The sequence below is a fragment of the Enoplosus armatus genome, chromosome 2 (assembly GCF_043641665.1).
Source record: "Enoplosus armatus isolate fEnoArm2 chromosome 2, fEnoArm2.hap1, whole genome shotgun sequence".
In the NCBI taxonomy this organism is placed as follows: Eukaryota; Metazoa; Chordata; class Actinopteri; order Centrarchiformes; family Enoplosidae; genus Enoplosus; species Enoplosus armatus.
In genome coordinates, this window is record NC_092181.1 from 15,645,450 (window position 1) to 15,668,462 (window position 23,013).

A 23,013-nucleotide genomic window follows, 5' to 3' on the forward strand; every position below is an offset into this window, starting at 1 on the left:
TAACGACTGCAGTGAGCACACACACACTCACACACACACACACACACACACTCTCTCATCCAACACACACCATGCCTCCTCTGTGTGCTGCTGTGGTAATGACCGCCTTTAGCCCTGCTACTGATCTCATATGCATGTCTGATTTACATATTTCCCAGCGCCCCTCGGAGCATGGTAACTGTGTGACCTTTTGATGTTCTGCAGTGGGCGAAACAGACACAGATGCTCGCGGACACACGCTCATACATTAGCTATCATCAGATGTGCTAAGAAGCAAGGAGGACTAGTATTAAATATAGTCTCCGTGATCACTGTACCAATATGCTTTTATTTATACAGAGTCTCACATGTGGTGCCAAGCTGACAGCGGCCTGACCTTATTAATGCAATTGTTTTTCTCCCTCCATCGTCAAGGTTACGGTTAACATCGAAAACCCAGTGCAAGGACAAGAGCGTGATTATCTGGTGCCTGGTTAAGACGTGATGCATTACGGTGTACGTTAGACCATTAAAAGAAAATGTCTTGGCATTCAAAAGGTGTCAGTCAAGGCAAGTCACTCCAAGTGTCGAGAGTGTGTGAGTGTTCAGCATCCGCAGTGATGGACCTTACAGTGTCTTATACACACACACATATACTCTCTCACACACACACACACACACACACATGCTCGATGTACAATACCTGGGATGAAATACTGTTCTCTAGCTAATGGAGAGACAGAGACAGAGTGAGAGTGAAAAACAACAAAAGAACAAAAGGCTAGAGAAGAAAGTACTCACTGGCTATGTGCGTGTGTGTGTGTGTGTGTGTGTGTGTGTGTGGTCAATTGAGGGAGAGAGAGATGCCAGAAAATGCTGAAAACAGGGAGTTGAGGTTAATAAAGAGAGTCTGAGGGAAAGTCCCAGCAGGAAGACACAAAATGAGAATACAGGACAGTGTGTCACTTTGGGTCTTATGTGTAGGAATCTGTACATGTGTGAATCAATGTGATTACAATGCAGTGTGTGTTTATACCTGAGCAGCGGAACTTCTTGCTCTTGATTTGTCCGATTCGTTTGTTGGCGAGCCGTCGAGGGCTGGTGCAGCGTGCACCGCTCGTCTCGATGGGATTGTCCTGCAGGTAGTCGGCCAGCCACTTCAGATGGCAGTCACAGATGAACGGGTTTTGGGCTAAGTGACTGATACACACACACACACACACACACACACACACACACACACACACACACACATCACACACAGACATGGAGCACACAAAAACAAAGATGTCAGAACAATATATATTTGTAAAAATGTTCAGTTTCTTGAGTGTGGATATGGCCACAGAAGATACTTGTTTATGATAGGAGGGCAGATGTGTAATAAAATCATGTGTCAGGACACCTCAAGCATTTATTTTGGAATGAAATATGTTTATTGTCTTTTCAACCACCTGGGGTTATATTTTAATTCATAAAAGTAAATGGTTAAATTTTTTAACACCGTTGATAAATACCAGAATCAAAAAGAACAATTCAAACATTTGAATTATATATATATGTATGTCTATGTGTCACTTGAATTGATCTTCAATAAAGTTTAAACAAATAAAAAAAAGGACACCTCAAAATAGCTTTAATCAGCAGTTTAAATGCAGTTCTAAATCAATACCCTGGCCAGGTAACCGTAGCAACACTACTTACTCTTTACATTCCGTTACCAGGCAACGCAAAGGTGAAACTAACCTAATCTAACAATGAATTAAACTGACTAAAAACCAAAGATATATCCATTATCCATTAAAAATATGGATGACAATTCAAGCACAGCCTCACGTATTTGAACAAGTCCAAATCCTCCACACCCACACGTCACATCTTCTGTAGTAAACATGTAGAAAAAGACAATTATACATTGTGGTTTAACAAGCAGGCAGCCCTGCTTGCTTCAAAGGAAGTGAAAGGAACCATCCAGCAGCTAACTTAGCTTAGCCTTTAGCCCTTTAACTTAGCTTAGCCTTTAGCCCTTTAACTTAGCTTAGCCCTGCCCACAGCTCTCCAGAAGTGTAGGCGATATATGAATGTAGACTGGCCAGTGGCTAGCGTTAGCAAGCTAGCTAAGAACACACAGCAAGCGAATACGACAACTTTGGAGTTACTGGGAATCGCATTTCCACTCTTTTGGTAGAAGTTAACCACCTCCTCACACCTCCAGTCTCCGCGCCACGCTAGCATTTAAGTACCAACCTGTCCAATGAACGCAAAGAGAACAAACTGACTTTAATCCTCCATCAAACTCAAAGTAAAACAGCAAACAAGCCGACCGTCAAATTCCAACGTAACAGTGTTACTGGGATTAGTAACTCTTACTTAGTAAGTAAGTGTAATTAATGAATTTCAAATTGTATTCCCTTACGCAAAAATCCTGTGGCGGGAAGCGGTGAAAAGTTTGTCCCTATTCATTATCTATAGGACGCAAGCAAGGCATTGTGAGCTTCCAGGCGACGAGGGCTTGACCAGCGAAGTAAAAATATACATTTTATGCAAATGAGGAGAAACTCTGCACTGATTTGGCAAATAAAACGACAAAGAAAAAGTGACGTAGTGGTGTACAGGTAGTTTAGTCTTTACTTAAATGTCTGTGGAGGAAGACTTGGTGGATATGTCGTTCCAATTATAATAATTTTATACCGCCATCATCCTTTATTCTTTTTAATAAAAGCAACTGATTGGGCTTAACCAGTGCTGTATGTTTTAGGAAACCCATGTTCAGACAACTTTGTATTAGCAGGATTGTAACCCATTAGTCTGACAGAACTTTTATGACCTTATGACATACATTGACAGCGTTCATCAATCTAACATCAAACTGATTTATGTTTCATGAAGACAGGGTCTTTAAAGGGTAAAATGTAATTTATTGAAGGAAAACTCCACCCTTGAATACTTGACCACTGTCATAAATCAGAGAGTGATGTGCTTTGCATTATAGGAGATAGTTTGTGCGATATTTTCAATGTGTTATAATTTCCCCTCCTGTTTTATCCACTAAGTAGCGAAGAAGGACAATAAATATCTACTCAGGGGAGCATACTAAGATCTAGAACAGTGTTTTTCAGTCAGATGAAAGTCTATTGAGGCTCTTGAAAGTGGTGAAATTAGTACACAGTATGTACCTCTTCTGTGATAGATCACTCTGTGTGTAATTTGAAACATCAGTGCAAAATGGTGTATTTAGTTGTGATTATTGTCAAAGCTGACAACAAAAGATGCTGTTTCCTGCTGATTTTAAGATAACTGAAGAACGTTTTTTAAAAAGTGGGACAACAAATTATGTTTTTCTTTTGACTGTTTTTTCTACAGTGCTATTCTGAAAATATAATAGATGTTTGTTTACATCCCGCAGTTGTCCAGATATGATGATTGCCAGCCACTGCTCAAAGTTTCACGCCTTCTCATTCAATTTAATTCAATTCAAAGGGGCTTTATTGTCATCGGAAACAGACGTTTACATTGCCAAAGCAAGTGTGAAATAAAAACATGTGCATAATTTCTTGTGTGTACACTGAGATAGGTGTTTGTGTGTGTACGCACAGTGTTTGTATGGCCCTTAGCGATGAGAAGGTCCCCTTGGCGATGGTCTGGAGCTTGTTGTCATATAGTGAGAGCAGATTGAGGTTGTGGAGGTCCTGAAACGCGTCCACACGCAGACACGCTATCTTATTAGCATTCAGCAGCCTGAAAGAGAGAAGCGACAGAGTAAAGAGAGAGAGAAAAAGAGATGGGGGATGAGGACTTATCCTGTTATCATTCTTCGATGAGTGTTTCAAATGTTACAGGTCAGTGATGATGGCTTTCAATCACAATGTCTCCACTCTGATGACAATGTTTTAGGTAAGCACTTTTCAGCAGAATATCAATAAGATGTGGATGTGAGCTCTTAATTGCAACTACAACTGTGTGTGTGTGTGTGTGTGTATGTGTGTGTGTGTGTGTCTACTCACAATAGCTGCAGAGAAAACAGTCCCTCCAACAGTCCTTTGGAAATCTCTGTGATCTTGTTCCCATATAGTACCCTGTGGAGCACAAACACAGTTGTGAATAAGACCACACATATTACCCAGTAATATTATTTATATTAACACTCTGCATGTACTGTAAAGAGAGACAAATTATCTCTATTCTCACTACCTTCTGTTATCAAACATAAAATTCCTATTTCATTAGTGTTCAAAAAATGCAGAGCCCATCGTGACAGTGTGTCAGTTAATGCTGCGTTCAAGTGAAATTGTAACAGACCTTAATTACAAGCAGCCTGTGGGAAAGATTGTTGTAATTCTGGGTCCCAGGTATGGGGAATGTCTGACTGCTACAATATCTCCAAATCTGTGGCAAAATGGCTGCAAATCCTCCATCACCAGTAAAATCTGATATTAACGCTAATAGAAATGATTGTTCTAAATATGAATATGCTCCAAATATGTAAGACAATAAAAATAACAAATGTAGGCTGTTTATCTGGTGTGACTAAAAGCCTAATTATGGGTGTAACCATCTTGTAAAAAGGCTTTAACGCTCCTAAGTTAGAGTAACGGGGTGGTTTTTACGGTTCTTTTAATTCTGCCGACCTTACGTGAATGCAGCATAAAACTAACGGGGTGGGACTTTGGCTCTTTACTGAAGTTAAAACAGAAACACCCAGAGAAAAACATTAAGGAAACGATAAGAGCTTAATAAAACATCATACCACTCTCTTTTCTATTTTTCTTTTTTGGCTTCCAAGTTAAAACACCAATAATACGCGACTAATAAAAACACTGACTTTGTGTCAACACCTGGCTTTATGTCAACACTAAAGACTTGAATTTTACTTTTCATCTAAATGTCACAATAAAAAAAAAACACCCTCCATAAATCTGGCTGCGGCTACAGTGCGAGTAATGTGCACTGTTATCAGAGAAAAGCTTTTTATAAATACATCAGATTACATACACAAACAGGTCAAGGCTGAGACTGCCACCGCCTTGACCAACAAATACCTTAGACGCACACACACACACACACACACACACACACAGTTATCAGTCATCTTTACGCTCCACGCTGAGTTGAGCTGTGTATGTAGGCAGTCTAAAGACATGTGTTTTAGATTGGCTTTTATTTCATTGTGCTGAGTGGCTGTCCCTGAGAGACCTGAGGTTGGGAAACACACGATGCAAGGAGTGGACGCTTCATTTGTGTCTCACACACACGTTAGCACGTATTGTTTCGCGCACCCACACACGCACACACACACACACGCATAAAGATATACAGACACACGCACAGACAGAATCGATGGCTCATTTACATCCTCTCCAACCAAACCCTGACACACAATGAACACACAGTGCAGCTTAATGTGAAAGCCATACTGTATGTGGTGTGTCAGCATGAATGTGTGTGTCCCATTCTCTCTGTGGTGAATGTGTAATGAGGTGGCAGAAGCCTCCATTCAGCAATTCAGCATTTATGAATTATTGACTTTGGAGAGACGAGACCTTAATATAACTCCTTCATGAAATAACTCTGCATCCCTCACTCCCTCTACTGCTCTTCCTTCCCAAAGCTTCACACGCAAAGCAGATGGTCCGACCTGAGATTCGGGCCGAAGAGGAAGCCGGCAGCACAAACGTTCTTGTCAAAAGTGCATTTAAAATGTCTTATGAAAATAAAATGGTATTCTTGTTTTGTATTGGATTGCTTTGGTGTTTGACACATGGGCACATTTCTTTTTAAATTCTAAACTCTGATATCATGGTTTTTAGCATCCAGGACTGTTATACTGGCTCCCAAACAGTGGATCTGTGGGTCCTCGATGGGGCTTTTTCTAATGTAACCTACCTGTAACCCCACATAATAATGTAGTTAACTCTTAATATGTTAATAGCAGTTACATTTGCTAAGCTATGGTTGGACAATTGTTTGGTGGACATTTTTAAGCGAACCGTCAGTTATTACCCAAATAACATTGCACTGTAAACATCCATCATAATATACAGACCGACTTCTTGGTTCAACTTGCACCTAGCATGCATAGCAGTAGTTTTCCTGTGCATAATTTCAGACATGCTCACATTGTCACGTTTGTTCGATGTTCTTGTGTTCCCAGATCTCAGAAATTAACTTGGAGAGTGCGATGTTAACATAACAGATAGAAGTGATTTAAGGTTGGATAAACAGATTTTGGAACAGTAAGATCCTGAGATTCAAAGGGCTATATCACAGTGTTTTGGTGATACTGCACCATAAATACAAACATATCACACAGTACTCACAGAGAGTTGAGGGAGCGCAGACCTTGGAAGGCGTCCGAGGCTAACTCTGATATCTGGTTGTTACTCAAGTCTCTGTGAAGAACAGTGCCAAAGAAAAAGAGACAGAGTGGCAAAGAACCAGAGACAGAGTCAGTGAGGGGGAGAGAAACATGAAAAGTGAAACATGGAGGGTCAACACAAGCAACAAACAGGACAGAAACAGAAGTTTTGGCTGACAGGGTTCACAGTACAAGTATCTCCTCATCTACTCACATCCTGCGCAGCTTCTTATAAGGAGAAAAGGCCCCAGCTGGGATCACCTTGATGGCGTTCTGCTCCAGTCGTCTGGAACCAAACATACACACAGACCATTGAGGAGCGACATTAACATTCCCCTATCTCAGAGCTATCTCTGCTGTATCGCTGACTGCTGCTCAGTCCCTGGGGCTCTGGCTAAGGGGAACATTTTCAGATAAGGCGCTTTGATGACTGTTGCCAAAGTCACATTTCACTGATCGGTTGCCCTCTTTAACATGTGTACAGTCAAGACGGACACACAAATACACAAGCACACACACACACTCTTAACTATCTAGGCAGTGTTCCATTAAGTGCCAGTCTGACTCTGCGTCAGTCAGGCCCAAACAAATCGAGCCAGGTCAGGAGAAACAAAGAGAGAGGGAGGGGGGAAAACAAAAGAGAAAACAGACCCAAACAACCGTTTTCTAAACATTTCACATGTTCAGTCACCGTGACAAGAAAGGCTGACTGGAACACGATTTGCAAATCAACCGTTCGATTGTGAAACATTTCCCTAAAATGAGTTTGTTTTTCGTTTGCTGTTCTCTTTCTTCATTACTAACATGTTTTAATGGATTATAGAGGAGCATTATGCCGTATTGTATTCTGTTTTTATGTAATTGAGGGCAAGTCCAAGTCAAGTTAAAATCTTCAAGATAGGTCCAAGTCAATTTAAAATCAATCAAGACAAGTCTAAGTCAAATCTCAAGTCTTGTCAAAGCATATCTCAAGTCAGGTCACTTCAGAGTCAGGTCTCATGTTAGTCCCTCCTTTAGATAGAGATATGATCTGTCTTGTCCTTCAGATTAATCTTTCAATTCTCCCTCCCTCATCCCTTCATTATTTTGTTAAGCAGGGAAGAGCTGCATGACCAGGCTTTCTCATTTCACAGATGTGTGGTTTTATTCCACTGCACAGAGAGAAAGAGAAGTAGTGAAACAGAAAGGTGGAAAGAGACAAAGAAGGAAAATGGAGAGAAGCACTGTGAAAGAGCAAAAGAAATATCACTGCACCGAGCGTGGATGCAGGAGTTTGTGTGCATGTATATGCATGCCGAGTAAAGCAGGTGTGTGTGTGTGTGTGTGTGTGTGTGTGTACTTGTATATGTGTGCCTTACATCTCAGTAATGGTTTCAGGCAGGTTGGTGGGTATTTCTGTCAGTCCCTTCCCTCTGCAGTCCACGATGTTGTTACTGCAGGTGCAGGACTCTGGGCACTGTAACACACTGCAGGAGGAAGATGATGACGACTGGTGACCTACACAGAGACAGAGGGCCAATATTATCCATGGGTAATAGCTATGCTTGGTGTAAAATCCCAAAGGCGAAGGATATTGAAGCTGACAAAATTCAGTGAAGAAAATCAAAGAAATCAAAGTGTGAAGCAGCAGCCAGGTAACAAAGTGTGCAGGTGAGAGAGAGATACTGTCCCTTAATGCGATAGTGACCTTGTCTATCTATAGTATTATTTTTAATCTTGTGCTCCTTCATAAAAAGTGCAGAAATACATACAAAAAAAAAACATATTTCAGTAAGTGCAGTGCGTGTGATTGAAGCCAAGCCATGCAATGGAAGATGAATACTTGCCTTCGTCCCCATCTTGAAAAGCATGAGCAAAAGGCAGTAAGAAAACGAGACAAAGCAAAAGGTGGGTTTGCCACTGTAAAACAGCAAGCCGATGTAAGTCACGAAATAGACAACAAAGCAAATGTGTCAAGTCAACCTACCTGTGCAGACAAACTCCTTCTTCTGCACCTCAGCCACGTTGTGCCCCCTCAAATGTGGCGGGGCCATGCATTGTGTGTAAAGACCCAGACGGGGGCGCTGTCGCAGCCACTCTGACAGCCAGGCCACGTTGCAGTCACATTGCAGGTTGTTGGAGTGCAGACGACTGGGGGAGAGAGGAGGCGGGAGGGAGGAGAAAAGGAGGGAGAAGAGGGGACGGGGAGTATGTAGCGATAAGAGGAAGGGGGGGGGGATCAGACAAGTGGCGAGAACAGGTGGATGGGAGGGAGAGGAAAATTAATAATAGATTTGAGGACAGGGGAGACAGGAGCAGGGTGGGTGAAGGAGGGAGAGGTGCAAGTACAGATCTATCAATCAACTGTACAAACGGGCACGAATGAGAGGAATCCTTCCCCCTCGGGCGGTAATGTGTACCAAATACTTACAAGGTCCTGAGCTTCGGCATGTGGTTGAAACTGGCCACAGACAGCCGGCTGATGTTGTTGTTGTTGAGGGTGCTGAAGAGAGAAAAGAGCAGAAAACACAACGCCATATGGATTCAATGGCCTCCTCTGAAACCACAGGGTTGTTGTACACAGACACAGAGAAGTGACATAGTCAGCAAAGCAGGGGATGGAAGTTGGTGCCATGTGTCATGTGTAATTTTTTATTCTGTTTAGTGGTTAATCCTGACAACAAAACTGTCCTTCACTTACGTCACGCCTTATTTAACAACAAGATTTGTCTGTCACTTACCCCTACAGAATCTACGTGCTAACTAGCTCTCTTATCTGCTGTCTCATGTGATTAAAATCATCTTAGCCTTCAGTTTTCCTTCTGACACAACATTAAAAACACAATGTCATAATCCACTCTTGAAGTGTTGAGACACAGCAGATATTTCACAACTTGGCAGAAATGACACTGAAAACAGGCACAACAGTGTTTTATTAGTAAGCTAACAAAATGGGACTTGACTAATTTATGAAGAAATCATATAAAAAACTATAAATTATCATAAAACAGCATAGATTAGACTAAAACATTTTTGCATTCAATGTCATCTCTCAAGGAAAATCACAAATGTGTGAACTTGGGGCTCATAACTCAGTTCAGTGCATCTACTTACACACACAGCAAATTATCCTTAATGTTCATATTGTGTTTTTTTTTTTTACCTGACTTGCTCCTCATCTAAAATACTTATTGACTTTGAAATCAAAGCAATTTGTCTTTGCTTCACAAAACGATGAAAATGATTATCTGTCAGTGAGAACATGAACAAGCTTCTCGGGCTGACTTCAGGACAGATAAGAGGTCTGTACAGTGGCACGACTGATGTGGTGATCAACCAAATGAATTTTAAGATGATAGCGATGCTCCGCGAGCAGGCATCAAGTGTCATTCCTGAATATATGTGAAACTGTCCTTTTCCAGGAGCTGCACAGGCAATGCAGTCTTTTAAAGGTCAACGAGGATATTAGCTGTTCCACATCCCACTGCTGTTAGTGTTCATCATTCACTGATGCTCTGCCGTTGTTAGCAGGGTGACTGAATAAACAAGTACTCACAGCACTTCCAGGTCACGTAACGCTCGGAAAGCTCCATCTTCAATACAGCTGATGTGGTTGTAGTCCAACTGGCTGCACACACACACACACACACACACACACACACACACACACACACACACACACACGCACACACACACACAAAAGGAGGAAAGAAAAAAGGAAGCTGTTGTAAGATGTAAAGGTGTCTTACAGTATATCTTCAGGTGAAATTCAAGCCAGACAGCCGGCAACAGAAGAAAATGCATTAACTCCTCCCGGCCAACTCATCAACAACCTCTCTCTGTCTCTCTCGCACTCACTCACTTTCTCTTTTGCTTTAGTTCTGTCTCCTGAGCTCATGGCTCTTTGTAGATGTATTTCTCAACATATTTATCTCTGTATCCATTCCCGTTTCCTGCTCTCGTCTATCTGACGTCTAATTTGTATGCACTGCTCTTTACCTCCTCCCCTCCTCTCTCTCTCTCTCTCTCTCTCTCTCTCTCTCTGTCTCCCTCTGTTTCTCTGAATCGCTTTGCTGAAACAATTTAATTAAGACATAAGGACAGTAAATCATGTGCTGTCACCCGCATGCTAATGCACACACACACACACACACACACACACACACACACACACACACACACACACGCACATGAACACACACACACACTGCCCTTTTACAATAATTGCAAGGCATTTCAAAAAAATTATCTGATGTGGAAAAAGAAAACCCAGGATGCAGCGAAATAGTTGAAAAATCCATATTTCTAGAATTACTGCTGGGCAATTAGTTTACCTGCGAAATGACCAGCAATTATCTTTAATCATCATAACTGTGACTGAGGCAAAATAAAGAGAGAAAAAAACAACAGAAATGCCAGTGACATCCATAGCACACACACACACACACACACACACATACTGCTAATGAGCAGCAGTGCCGGTCAATACAGCAAGCAGGAGGCACATGACATTTAACACAATGAAATATTGATGCACAGGCACATGGGGGTTGTGCACATTTGCAAACACATTGAAAAGCAAGTGACAGATGCGCCCGCATATACACAGAAATGCATGCACACACGCCACCCTCACACACACACACACACACACACACGCACACACACACAAAGTATTGCCACTTACAGGTTCTTGATCTCCACAGCTCCCCTGAAGGCTTTCCTTGGAACCCCTTGAATCTGGTTCTCGCTGAGATCACTGGACAGAGAGAAAGAGAGAGGGGCGTAGAGAAATAAGGTGGCATAGAGTTAAGCCAAGCTGTCACAGAGCCACTCGCTTTGCAGCACAAGTACTTGATGTAATCACCAAAATGCAGCGGGGGAACTTCACAGCCAGACAGATCATCTGCAAAATTGAGTTCCTTGCACACAGACCGCTCCCTCGCTAAATATAATCAGCTGTCTCTATTCATCTCAGTGACACAAAAAAACTCTTCTTCTGACAAGTGTCCACGTATCTAGAGAGCCAGACGCAATTCAATTGTCTGCTTTGAACATCCATCCAGCTCAGGTATGAGAGGCTATAAATGCTCAAACAACCTGTAGGGGGCACTAGTGACCTCCACTTCCCTCAGAGCTTTCTGTTCCTCCTCTCATCTCTCCCACTCATCTCTCCCTCGCACCCGCCAACCCCTCCTCCTTCTTCTGCTTTTAAGGAGTAAGTGATGGATGCCTGTGTGTGTGTGTGTGTGTGTTTGAGCGCTGGGGTTTACAGAGATTTAATTTTCAGCCACTTTAACTAATCTGCACAGCAAAAAAAAAAACCAAAAAGACAAACACACTAAATTTACTGCAGTCAGTGACACACACGTGCCGACATGTGTGTTCTTATTCCCCTTCACTCACACGAGTACATAAATACACAAACACATGAACAGGTGTCTCACATGAACTAAATCCACGACCTGCAGCCAAGTGAAATACATGCTATCACTGGTTGGTATAGCAACTTGATTTAGTGAAGGACACACACACACACACACACACACATTGGTGCTGAAGGATGTGCACACAAATAGTTATATGAAATGAGGTGTTAAGCACGCTCGCATATACAGTTGCAAATATAAATAAAGTAATTGTAAAGTAGTGGTATGAGAATGAATTCAGCTGTCTGGAGGAAGCAGGCGCTACCTTACTGGCAGCTAACAGGGATCTGAATAAAGAATGAATAAAGAACACAAAAATAAAGCTACATCGTTTTGACATAGGAGAAAAATCACTGGAAACAGGACACTTAGACATCATAATGGAGTCTCAGAGTGTCAGTGTGTGTGTCGCCTGCAGCCAATACAGACCCAAGTTCCAGACAGACTATTTGACCTTTCACCATCGAAAAGGTCACCCAGCTCTCGACCCTGACTGTGGCACCGTGACCTCCACCATGCTAATCGGCTAACAGCTAATGCCCAGCCACATTCCTCACATTCCTGTGGCTGTGATCGTATAATCACGGCTGCATCTCCTGTGTCTCCACCTGCTGCTTTTATACCCACATCTAACGAAAAATGACAGAGAGAGCCAGAGACTGGCTGCATCCTTGCTCTTGAGGATTATCTTTTGTAGCCCTGATGTCCAACTGAAATGACGAAACTAGTCCCTTTTTGCAATCAAAGGTGAATGTGGATGCCTCTTTAGCCTCCGAGCCTGTGGGGGGGCCGGCTGGTGTACGTTTTTGATTGACAGCTGAGACAGCAGGGGCACAAAGACGCAACATAAACAAACTTCCTCTGGCAACTGTAGCTTTTTAGCAAAGGAACAGATGTTAGCAGTGGCACTGGAGAAAAAAGGGCCGTTCTGCATCAACCCCCACGACATCTGCAGGTAAATGTTTAAGATGTTCAAACTGCTACAGCTGACTAGCAAACTAGCTATCAAGCAAAAAACACACAGAAGCGAGTGTACTCCAGCCTCTCAAATGTGAGGAATTTGGACTGTTGTTCGGACAAAACAAGCAACAACATCCACTTTGGCTCTGGGAACTTATGAGGGGCGAAATAATTGTTAGTTGCAGCTCCAGTAAAATGTGCTCACTGGTTATATACAGAGAAGTTCTCCTCCATCTGGTGTGTACACAGGATTCATGATCAACACATGTAAAATGTCCCTTCCTCACAAATAAAGCCTTATTAACTTATTCAATTTCTGATGGACTTCACTTATGAACACACCTGTACCTGCCTGCACACACACACACACACACACACACACACACACGGCAAGTTCACATCATGTTTCAATGCTCTCTGATGCCGAGATCAATCAACGTGATCCTGGAGTAAGACTTTACAAACAGAGGTAGATGAAAAAGAGGCTTCACCTTGGCTGTTTTTACACACATAACACAAACATGTGTGCTTCCCCTCATGCGTGTACACACACACACACATACACACACACACACACACACACACACACAGCGGCTGGTCTGAATCAAATAGAGTGTATCCTGATACTGTTTTTACAGGACCAGGGGGGTTTGGAAAACAGCCGTGCTCCTTTAACCGCTGGAGCTCTAAAGCCAAATAAACACTCTGAGAGTGCATGCACACACACGCGCACACACACACACACACACACACACACACACACAGCAGAGTATGTAACTTATAGTCTGCATCCACTTCATCTGCCTATCGCATGTAGAAATCAGTAAAAACGTAATGTGTCACATGTGAGGAGTTGACAGTTTGACAGTTTGTATGTCTGTGTTTTAAGCCGCACACAGACCTCACTGTACACGGTCAACTAATGTTGGCCAGAGTGTGTTTACATACACACTTAACATGTTCACTTGGGAACGTACAACTCACTTTTGCGTTGCAGTTGTAGTATTACAGCTACGGTAAACACTGTAAGACGGCAGGGGTTTAAAGTGTATGATTGGTGCATGAGAGAGGTGGAGTGGTGCATAAGTACAGTATGTACTGTAAGTGTGTGTATGTGTGTGTGTTTGACATATACATTAATCTTTTGATGCACTGAGATAATTGGAAATTGATTTTTCACATCCCTCTGTCCCTGTGATCTACGACTACAGAGACAACACATATGCAAACACACACACTCACACACATGCACAGACATAGTTCATGCATACACATGTGATTGGCAGTGTGGGTTAGTGTGGGGCTCTTAAGGAAGTGCAGGAGGCCACTCTAAACCCTATTCATCACTCAGACCACCAGAGAGAGAGAGAGTGTGCGAGAGAGAGAGAGAGAGAGAGAGAGAGAGAGAGAGAGAGAGAGAGAGAGAGGATGAACAGTAAGTTTCACCCTGACTAGGAAATTGACTTCTCAGGGACTTAAGAGTGGATTTTCTTTCTCAGTTTGGCGCCAAGGCACCTGATTCAATTTCATCTTTAGTTAAATCGTTTGTTAGATGTCCCACCCACCGCTCCCCCTCTCTTTCCCCCTTTATCCTTCTCTGGCTTTCTCTCCGTCGACCTCTCCCTTCCCATTCTCTTTTCTCTCTCTCTCTTCCTTTTCTCAGAAATTGGTCTTGTTTTTTGGACTTCCCCAAAGTTTAACCCCTCACCTCTGCCCCTGTGCCTAAACCGAGAGGTTACCTTCATTAAAAGAGGCTCCTGCTGAGCCCCAGTGTGTGTGTGTGTGTGTGTGTGTGTGTGTGTGTGTGTGTGTATGTGTGTGAGGGTTCTTAACTTAGCAGCATGATATAGTTCCTGTGCGGATTTAATACCTCCGGCCCGGTCAAACAAAAACACACACACACACACACACACACACACACACACACACACGCACACACACACACACACACACACACACACTTGCTGAAAACTGACACACTGCCATGATGCAAATTGGGAAAACAGACTTGAACACACTCACACTCATCATCAGCGACACACTGATGATGTACATGCTCTTTCTGATCTTTTATCATCATCCTCAAATAACTTTATTCTATGATTTTCCAGCTGTCTGATAACAGAAACAGAAAAATATGTAAATGACAACAACTTTAAACTCATTACAGGTGATCGCAGAGAGCAGGAGAAGTAAGCAGCTGAGACTCAGCGGAGTGATGTGGCTGTTATCTCCAGCAGAACAAAAGAGGAAGAAGAAGCGGAGATTTAGCAGTTTTCGTATTGTTTTGGTGTTTCACTTCTTTATGAAAACATCCTAAAAAACACTCGTCGCACATCGTTTTCACACGTGACCACCGTTTTCAGATTTAGTCCGAATCATGTGGACGCAGTCTTTTTCTATATCTTTCTGACCTTCCTCTTTGTCTGTTTTTCTCACCTCTGGTGGCCCAGGATGTGTGTGTGTGTGTGTGTGCATGTGTGTGTGCGTGACAGAGTCAGGTCTCCAGTGTTAAGAGCTTAGTGCTGCTTTTCTAAAGGGTCTTTTCAGAGTGAGAGGAGCTTTTGACGCCCTGCGTGTCTAAGAAGACCTGGGCATGAAAGAGCAGCACTCAATTCTCACACATGCACCCCTCATCCTTCCCCTCCTCCCCTCTCTTTCTCTCTCTCACACTGGACACACACACACACACACACACACACACTCTCACCTACTGTTATACAGTTTCTGAACTTCTTTTGTACGTGCCCTACTGCCACGAGATTCTTCCCAGGTCCAGCAAACTGGGGGTTCCCGTGGATCTATATACGAGTGTGTGTGTGGGTGTGTGTGTGTGAGAGAGACAGGGTATGGGCCAGAGTTGGCAGAGCAGTAAACTAATCATCTTGTTCAAATCCCTTTCGGAGACCTTAATCCTATTAAGTATAAGAATGTGTGAATGGGCAAAGACGGAGCTGGAAAGAGTCAAAAAGGGAAAAAAAGAAAGAGATGGACAGAGTGAGAAAATGTGAATGCAGAAGATAGGACAGACATTTGGTTTTGGTAGATTGGTTTTTAGGACGGGATGGGTATGGAGAAAGACTGGGTGTCTCTGTGTGTGTGTGTGTATCCTTCAGCTAATTCAGGGAGCAATGCCATGAAGTGGACCCCCAAAGATCACACTTCTGTGAGCAATTAGGAGGAGAAAGACTCCCAAAGAAAAGAGAGGAGATGAGGGGGGAGAAAGGAGAGGGAGGAAAAGGGAGGCTTGCTGAAGACAATGCTGAGGATTATTGAACACACTGGGCCGGGACTGGCACCTGGGAATGTGGAGGAATGTGTGTGTGTGTGTGTGTGTGTGTGTGTGTGTGTGTGCGCGTGCGGGATGGTGAATCATGATGTCTCCAGTTTTAAACTGCATGTTAGTAATCTTGGGTGGCAGAATTTTAAAACTGAGCGTAGTTTAAAACTATTTGCTCCAAGTTATTATGCAGAATTACACACACCCTCCCACACACACACACACACACACACACACAAGCACACACACACACACACGGATAGCCTCCTCTTGCAGCCTCTCTTCAGTCGCTCTCTTCTAAACTAATATTGACTCTGCTCATGAATGACAGATCTGCCGTCTTCCTCCCTCTCCTCCTCTTCCCATCTCATTGTCTGCCTCCCTTATTCGCCATCACGCCTCACACACATACTTTAAATGCCAGGTAAGAGGGTTGCCATGGTTACTGGACCAGGGTGGACACCTAGGGGACATTTTGACTTGACAGAGAGGATGTCCCCTGTGTGTGCGCGAGTGTGCCTGTCTGGCTACCAGGATGGCAATCTGCCAGAAAAAGTGTGTGTGTGTGTTGTAACATTACAGTGGGCTCAGTTTACAAAAAGCTCTTGTGGCAGCAGCTGTGTTATTTTTGCTGCTTTGCTGAGGAGTTTTATTTTGCAATGTTTCTTCCTTTATACTCTGAATACAGTGAGGAAAGCCAAGATGATTGCTTGGTAGAAATGCTACATTCTGCCTACTGATTTCCTACATAAATAGCTCCTGCTGCTCTCTCCATTCAGCTACCAATCGTTTTGTAGTGAGCTCTTAACAAAGCCAGCTGTAAGCCGCTCGCCAAACTTGTAACACAAGCGTCTTGTTGCTGAGGAAACGGCATACTCAACAGGCATTTCTTATCACATCCATATAGTAAGATTAACTAGTAAAATAACAAAGCTGAAAAAATAAAGATCATGTATGTTTTGTGTGTGTGTGCGTGTACATGCATGTGTAAAACCAGACTGATTACGTCTCTTTCCAGCCCAGGAACAGATTAGTCAGCGGTCTGAGACCATGACATCATCAGAAATGTTTACACGTGTAATTATAGACAAGTGAGGAATACATCTGTTGCACACACACACACACACACACACACACACACACACACACACACACACAGGAGAAATGGACGGTGGCTTGCAGTAATACAGTAATTGCATACGAGGAGAGCTGAGAAGCACTTAGTAATGGGGACATGGTTTCCCTCTAAACATCTGATGATGACATTTACATTTAAAGCCGCCTCAACAGGAAGGCCTGTCATACTGTGCACCTGCGCTGCTCCGACTCACATGTTAGAAAATGTGTCTTTCTGCAACAATTTCAGGATATACTTTTGCAAGGGAAGGGAGAGAAATATCAAAGTTGTAGGAAACATTTTTATCCACACTGCAGCTGGCTGAGCTCATTGCTCAAAAATCCTGATTTTGTAGCTCAGTGTGACACACATACACACACACTCACACACACACATGAGTTCACTGATCTTTGTAGCCCACATGCTTATCAGTGTCCAGGTACATGCAGAACCTCTCAGCGTCACATTGAAATTGGCCATTTCAGCTGATTTTGGTGATAATGGAGCATAGCCCCTTCATCATGAGACATGAACACAGGAAGGAATGAGCAAGAATACACACATTTGTGTGCCCAAAAGCCAGTGGGAGGACCTGCATTCGATTGAAAGCTGTCATTACCAGCTCCCTCTACTAGCAGTGATTCTGAACAACTGGAAAATGTGGGATTATTATGAGTGGGATTACGTATCTAAACTAGCAATTCTCAAGACTATAAGGGGTTTCCCTGATATTTTTGTGGTTTAGGAAACATGTTGTAAGCAAATTTCGCAAAATAGATAGTGCTGTTTGCATGACCTGGATTTGTCATTCTCAAATAACAAACAAGTACAGGACATGTTGGCCAAGTGGTCTGAAACAATTGGCCCAGGAGGACGTGCTAGTGAGTTTAGCTACCAAGTAATCTTGATAATGAGCCACTATAAATTAAATTGGCGTTCCATCTCAAATTTGATATATCACGGCCTATTTGCACTCAAGCTGTTGACAGAAAATGAATCAACAGCTATTTAAATAATCGTAAAGTGAAAGATCATCAGCAAAATAAATTAAAACACAAAAATGGCCGTAGACTCACTGCACACACTACACTGTTTACAGAAGAAAATAACATTCTCTAACTACTTGTATTGGTCATAAATACTGAATTTGGGTAAATCTGCGATTGACTGCAATTCATTTAGCATATTGCGCTTTCAGCAACCTCTGCTGGTCACTTTGGAGTTTAACCTCTTCCCTTTCCCTAGATACTCTTTAGCTTGGCTACAGTGTAGAGTGAAGTCAGACGCAGAAGAAAGTGATTTTCCTCAACCTCTGTTGATATTTTAAGCACAAAGGAACTTAATGTAATCAAAGTTTTTCTCTAACATCACATCTTTGATCCCTCTATTGATTCCTCCCTGTCCATACTTACATGTCTCCTTACATATCCTTCCCTCACACCTCCTGTCTTAAATCCTTCTTTTTCCCTTTTTTTCTTTCTGGTCCTCCCTTCCCTCTCTCCTCTCCTCTCCTCTTTCTCTCTCCCTCTCTCCCACATCCTCTCCACCCTTCACCGCCCTCCTTTGCCTTGCTCCCTGTGTAATGAGTCTAATCCATCAGCCAGACAGTATTAATCGTATTCCGATAGCAGTGTGTTCACTCGCTGCTTGCTGCTGTCTCCGTCTCTACGAGTCAATAACCCCAGCTCTAACACCTACACACTGCCTGTGACAGATAGACTGTGTGTGTGTGTGTGTGTGTGTGTGTGTGTGTGTGTGTGTGTGTGTATATGTGTGCGTGTGTGAATTTTAAAACCAGCTCAGCACTATGACCAAAATTTATTGCTGTCTTTGCCTGGAGGGGCGTCCAAAACACACACAAGATGTAGACACAGACACACACACCACAGCTAAAATGACCACCGCCGGACGCGTTGCCAGACCACTTGGTCACCACAAACTCTTGGTCAGTGACATCATATCCTTTTCCTGTTTGCCTCTTACATCGCCATACAATAATAAATAGAATAGATAAATAGAAAGTGACAGCACATGGATGCATGTCTGGGTCTATTTGTGTGGGTTTGTGTATCTGCTTCTCTGTGTGTGTGTGTGTGTGTGTGTGTGTGTGTGTGTGCGCAGCAGTCTGCGTATGCCTTGCCAGGTCAGAAAGTTTTTCACCCACGTCTTTGACCTGATCTGCCACAAACTCCATGACCCAATAAGCTGCAGCAGCCTCCTCCCTTCTCGTCTGCCTCTTTTCCATTTAAAAACCCCAACGTCTTACAAAAAAAACCTCTCACTACAGGATAATAATCAATCTGGCGCCCAACGATCCTTTGTCATCTTCAGACTTAGGTTTTCCATCTATTTTTCTCCCCCACAATTCGCTTCATCCATCAATCGCTGCACTATTCTCCTGATTGCTCAATCATTGCATCACTCTTTTCATCCATCAATCATTCATTCTTTCTATTCATCTGTCATCCAGCTCCGTCAGACGACCAGAAGCGGCGGATTAAAAGTAAAACATTTAAGTTTGGGGACAGAGAGCAGAGAGAGACGGTGAAGCGCGAGCATGTCCTGGCCCCATCCTGTATGTGCGTTATATATATTATTCTGATTTATGCCGTTAAATCGGATTCATTAAAAGCTAACAGCCCATCTGCTGTTTCGTGCAGCTCGATGCAGCAAACAAACAGCCAGAGACGACATCAAAATAAACAACTAACCAGCTCATAAACAATTTAACAACTAGAAAATATAGAGGTCAGTTTTTTCCCCTCTAACATTTTCAGTGTGATTGACAGTTGAGCCTCAGAAGAGACGGTTTGTGGTCGGGGAGAGTGTGTTTGTACATCAGGAATGAGAGTTTATGTAGTGTAGCAGTGGAAAGAGGCATAAAATGTGTGTGTGTGTGTGTGTGTGTGTGTGTGTGTGTGTGTGTGTGTGTAGCAGCAGAGGACTGCAGTGGCGATGACTTACTCACCCTGGTGTCATTATTCACAGTTTACAAACCATGACAAGACACGCAGAGACAATCACACACACACACACACTTTCCCTCTCACTTTCTCGTTCACACACACACACACACGCACACACACACACACAGAAAGACACACATCTCCTCTTGATTCAGCCCTGTGTGCGGTTTTGTCTTTCCTTCCCTGTGTTTACCCAGCAGCTTGGAGTGACATGCTGGCGAGGCTTCCTCATGCATACACACACATGCATGAACACAGACAGATGGAGTGACAGACAGACAGACAGACAGACAGACAGGCAGACAGACAGACAGACAGATATACACTACTAATTTGTCGGGAAACGTACATGTAATCGCTGGATTACGCTCCCTGCCAACATTTTTGTCTCTCGTAGGGAGCGCTACATTTATGTTCAGCACGCGAATCATAGGGAGGTGGTCGGGGGTTGATGGTGGGCTTCCAAAGCCAGGACTTTGACACTGGAGACCGGGGGTTTGCATCCAGACTTCTGTCTGTGGTTTGGTTTAGGCAACAAAAGCACTTTGGTTAAGGTTAGGGTGGTTTCAGTTAAATGTGAATAAAATAAACACGTCGTCCTCATGCTTCAACTCACTCTTGACTTTTTCTTTTCTTCACCTTAACCAAGCTTTCGGTGTCTAAACATAACCATGACAAAGTTGATCATACTTTAGTTGCTATAATGATGTTGTAGGGAAACAAATAAAATATTTTGCCAATGGACATTTTACTGATACGTTCAGTATCAACTGTTTGCAGCTGAGCAGATACGTTTATTAATAACATTTCAAAATTGTAAATTAGTGGGAGCCTATATAAATGTCATTTCTAGGAGACAGCATTGGTGAATACAAGTGCTGCAACTAATTATTTTCACTATTAGACTAATCTGGCAGTCTTGATTAATCAATTGTTTGTTTGGTCTATAAAACGCCAGAGAACAGTCACAAATTTTACACAAATTTATTTATGAGTGATATATCCAATTGGCTTGTCTTGTCCAACAGCCCCAAAATTAAATTTACTAGTTTACTGCAAAGAAAACAAGCAATTACTCACATTTGAGAAGTCGTAACAAAGTTTTGTTTAAAAAAAATATTATAAATGGTTGCTGAATACTTCTCTAAAGACTAATTGATCAATTGACTATTTTCTTTAGCTCCAGTAAATACATTATAGCATTTCATTCCTTCTTCCCATCAGGACAGCATTCATCCCCTGTGGCTACAAACACACAGCAGTTATTGACATTTTGACATGACTTTGTCGTTCTTGATCTTCTGGTCTTGTTGAGGGAGAGGAGGCATTTAACAGCGAGAGGCAACAGTACAACTACTGGTCTTCGGAAGAAGTGCAATGTCATTTGTTTATTCAAAAAGTGTGTTTTCATTAACTTTTCTAGCATTTTGTCTTTTCAAATGGCTAACTTTTCTTCACCTCAGTCAAATATACAAACACTTTTTGGTGTTTCCCTCCAGTTTCTTTCTTGGTGCACGGAGACGTATATATAGACAGAATGAGGAAGAGTGAGGTGGTCATCATTGGTTCAATAAGCGCCGACACAGATCACATTTCTCCCTTCAGGCACTATGAGGGTGTGTGTCAGTGTGTGTGTGTGTGTGTGTGTGTGTGTGTTGGAGACAGAGAGTGTTTCCTCCCCTGAGGCCTCTCACTTGAACTCAGTGTGAGAATGAACCTCTTGTCAATCGTCTACTCAGGGCTGTTTAGGGAAATGAGGGATCCATCAGTCAGCCGCTCGGCTCTGGGAGGGCGATGAGGCTGCGACAGTTTACAGTATCTGACCCAACACCTGCACAATGCTTTTAGACCAGAGAGAGGGAGGAAGGGAGGGAAAGAGCAGGGGGAGGAGAGGAAGACGGAGAGGAGGGGGCTAGCGGGGAGGACAAAAAGATGGAAGAACAACATTTGTGGCCATCAGAAAGAAATCCAAGCACCATTCAGATAAAAAAAAGAACAAATTGGCAGAAAGGCATAGTTTCTGCTTTTCTTTTATCAATACTCCACCTCCTCCTCTTTCTCTTTCGCTCCAAATCTATTCAAGATGTCTCCAGAGCCCCCCCCACCTCACCTCCCCCACCCCTCTGTTTGCCAGCTCCTGGCAATCGCAGACTAGCTGAAATATTCCTCTTCAAATAGTTTCTCTCCGTCAATGTTGTCTTTCTTTCTTTCACCACCGTAGAGGCTCGGGTCACACACACTTGTCACTCTGGACCAGCTGTCCTGCACCATCTGTCCACTGTCCGCTCTGCACACACACACACACACACACACACACACACACGCACTGCAACGCTGGTGCTAAAATGTGGCAGTTACTGGCAAAGACGCGATGCCCGAGAACAATTTATGTTTATTGGGCTGTGTCAAAATAAATACAATATCTGACAATGATAGCGGGAAGACAAAGAGTGAGCTGGTGAGAGACGACAGAGAGGGGAAGGAAAAGAGAGCAAACACTTTCGAACAAAAGCTGAGATCCACTTCCACATGGCCAACAGTGAATATGAGAAGTCATGCATAATCTGGACTACTCGTACGCTTTCTCGATTGGCTGTTGGGGCTTTTTGTGTGTTTGCGCCGCATTTGACCGAAACACCATATGTGTTGAAGTGAGTGAAATTACTATGTGTGTGTGTGTGTGTGTGTGTGTATGTTCTGCATTCCTATGAGCAGCGGGTTGGAAAGACGGGCCATGAAAGCAAACAGTGTTGGCCATTAAGTCTCCTGGACACCAGCCAGACAATACACACGCACACACATGCAAATACACATGTGAACACATGCACTCACACATATGAGCACACATACAGTAAACGTCATCAATAAAAATATAACAATAGAAATACATTGTGACGTCTTGTTTCCGTGTTTTACGGCGTTAATGTTAAACACCGAAGTCTGAACTT

The 23,013-nt window shown here is 43.0% G+C and overlaps 1 protein-coding gene across 1 annotated transcript in view; it reads right to left on the reverse strand.

The window, feature by feature from the left end:
- Positions 1 to 23,013, reverse strand: part of slit2 (slit homolog 2 (Drosophila)) — an 82,479-nt gene that overhangs the window by 20,900 nt on the left and 38,566 nt on the right. The window contains exons 5-14 of the mRNA XM_070924715.1: positions 11,001 to 11,072; positions 9,870 to 9,941; positions 8,745 to 8,816; positions 8,301 to 8,464; positions 7,693 to 7,831; positions 6,549 to 6,620; positions 6,297 to 6,368; positions 3,984 to 4,055; positions 3,574 to 3,717; positions 1,016 to 1,179 (exon numbers count right to left, since the gene is read on the reverse strand). Coding sequence (XP_070780816.1) covers positions 1,016 to 1,179; positions 3,574 to 3,717; positions 3,984 to 4,055; positions 6,297 to 6,368; positions 6,549 to 6,620; positions 7,693 to 7,831; positions 8,301 to 8,464; positions 8,745 to 8,816; positions 9,870 to 9,941; positions 11,001 to 11,072 — 1,043 coding nt within the window. The remainder of the gene's footprint in view (positions 1 to 1,015; positions 1,180 to 3,573; positions 3,718 to 3,983; positions 4,056 to 6,296; positions 6,369 to 6,548; positions 6,621 to 7,692; positions 7,832 to 8,300; positions 8,465 to 8,744; positions 8,817 to 9,869; positions 9,942 to 11,000; positions 11,073 to 23,013) is intronic.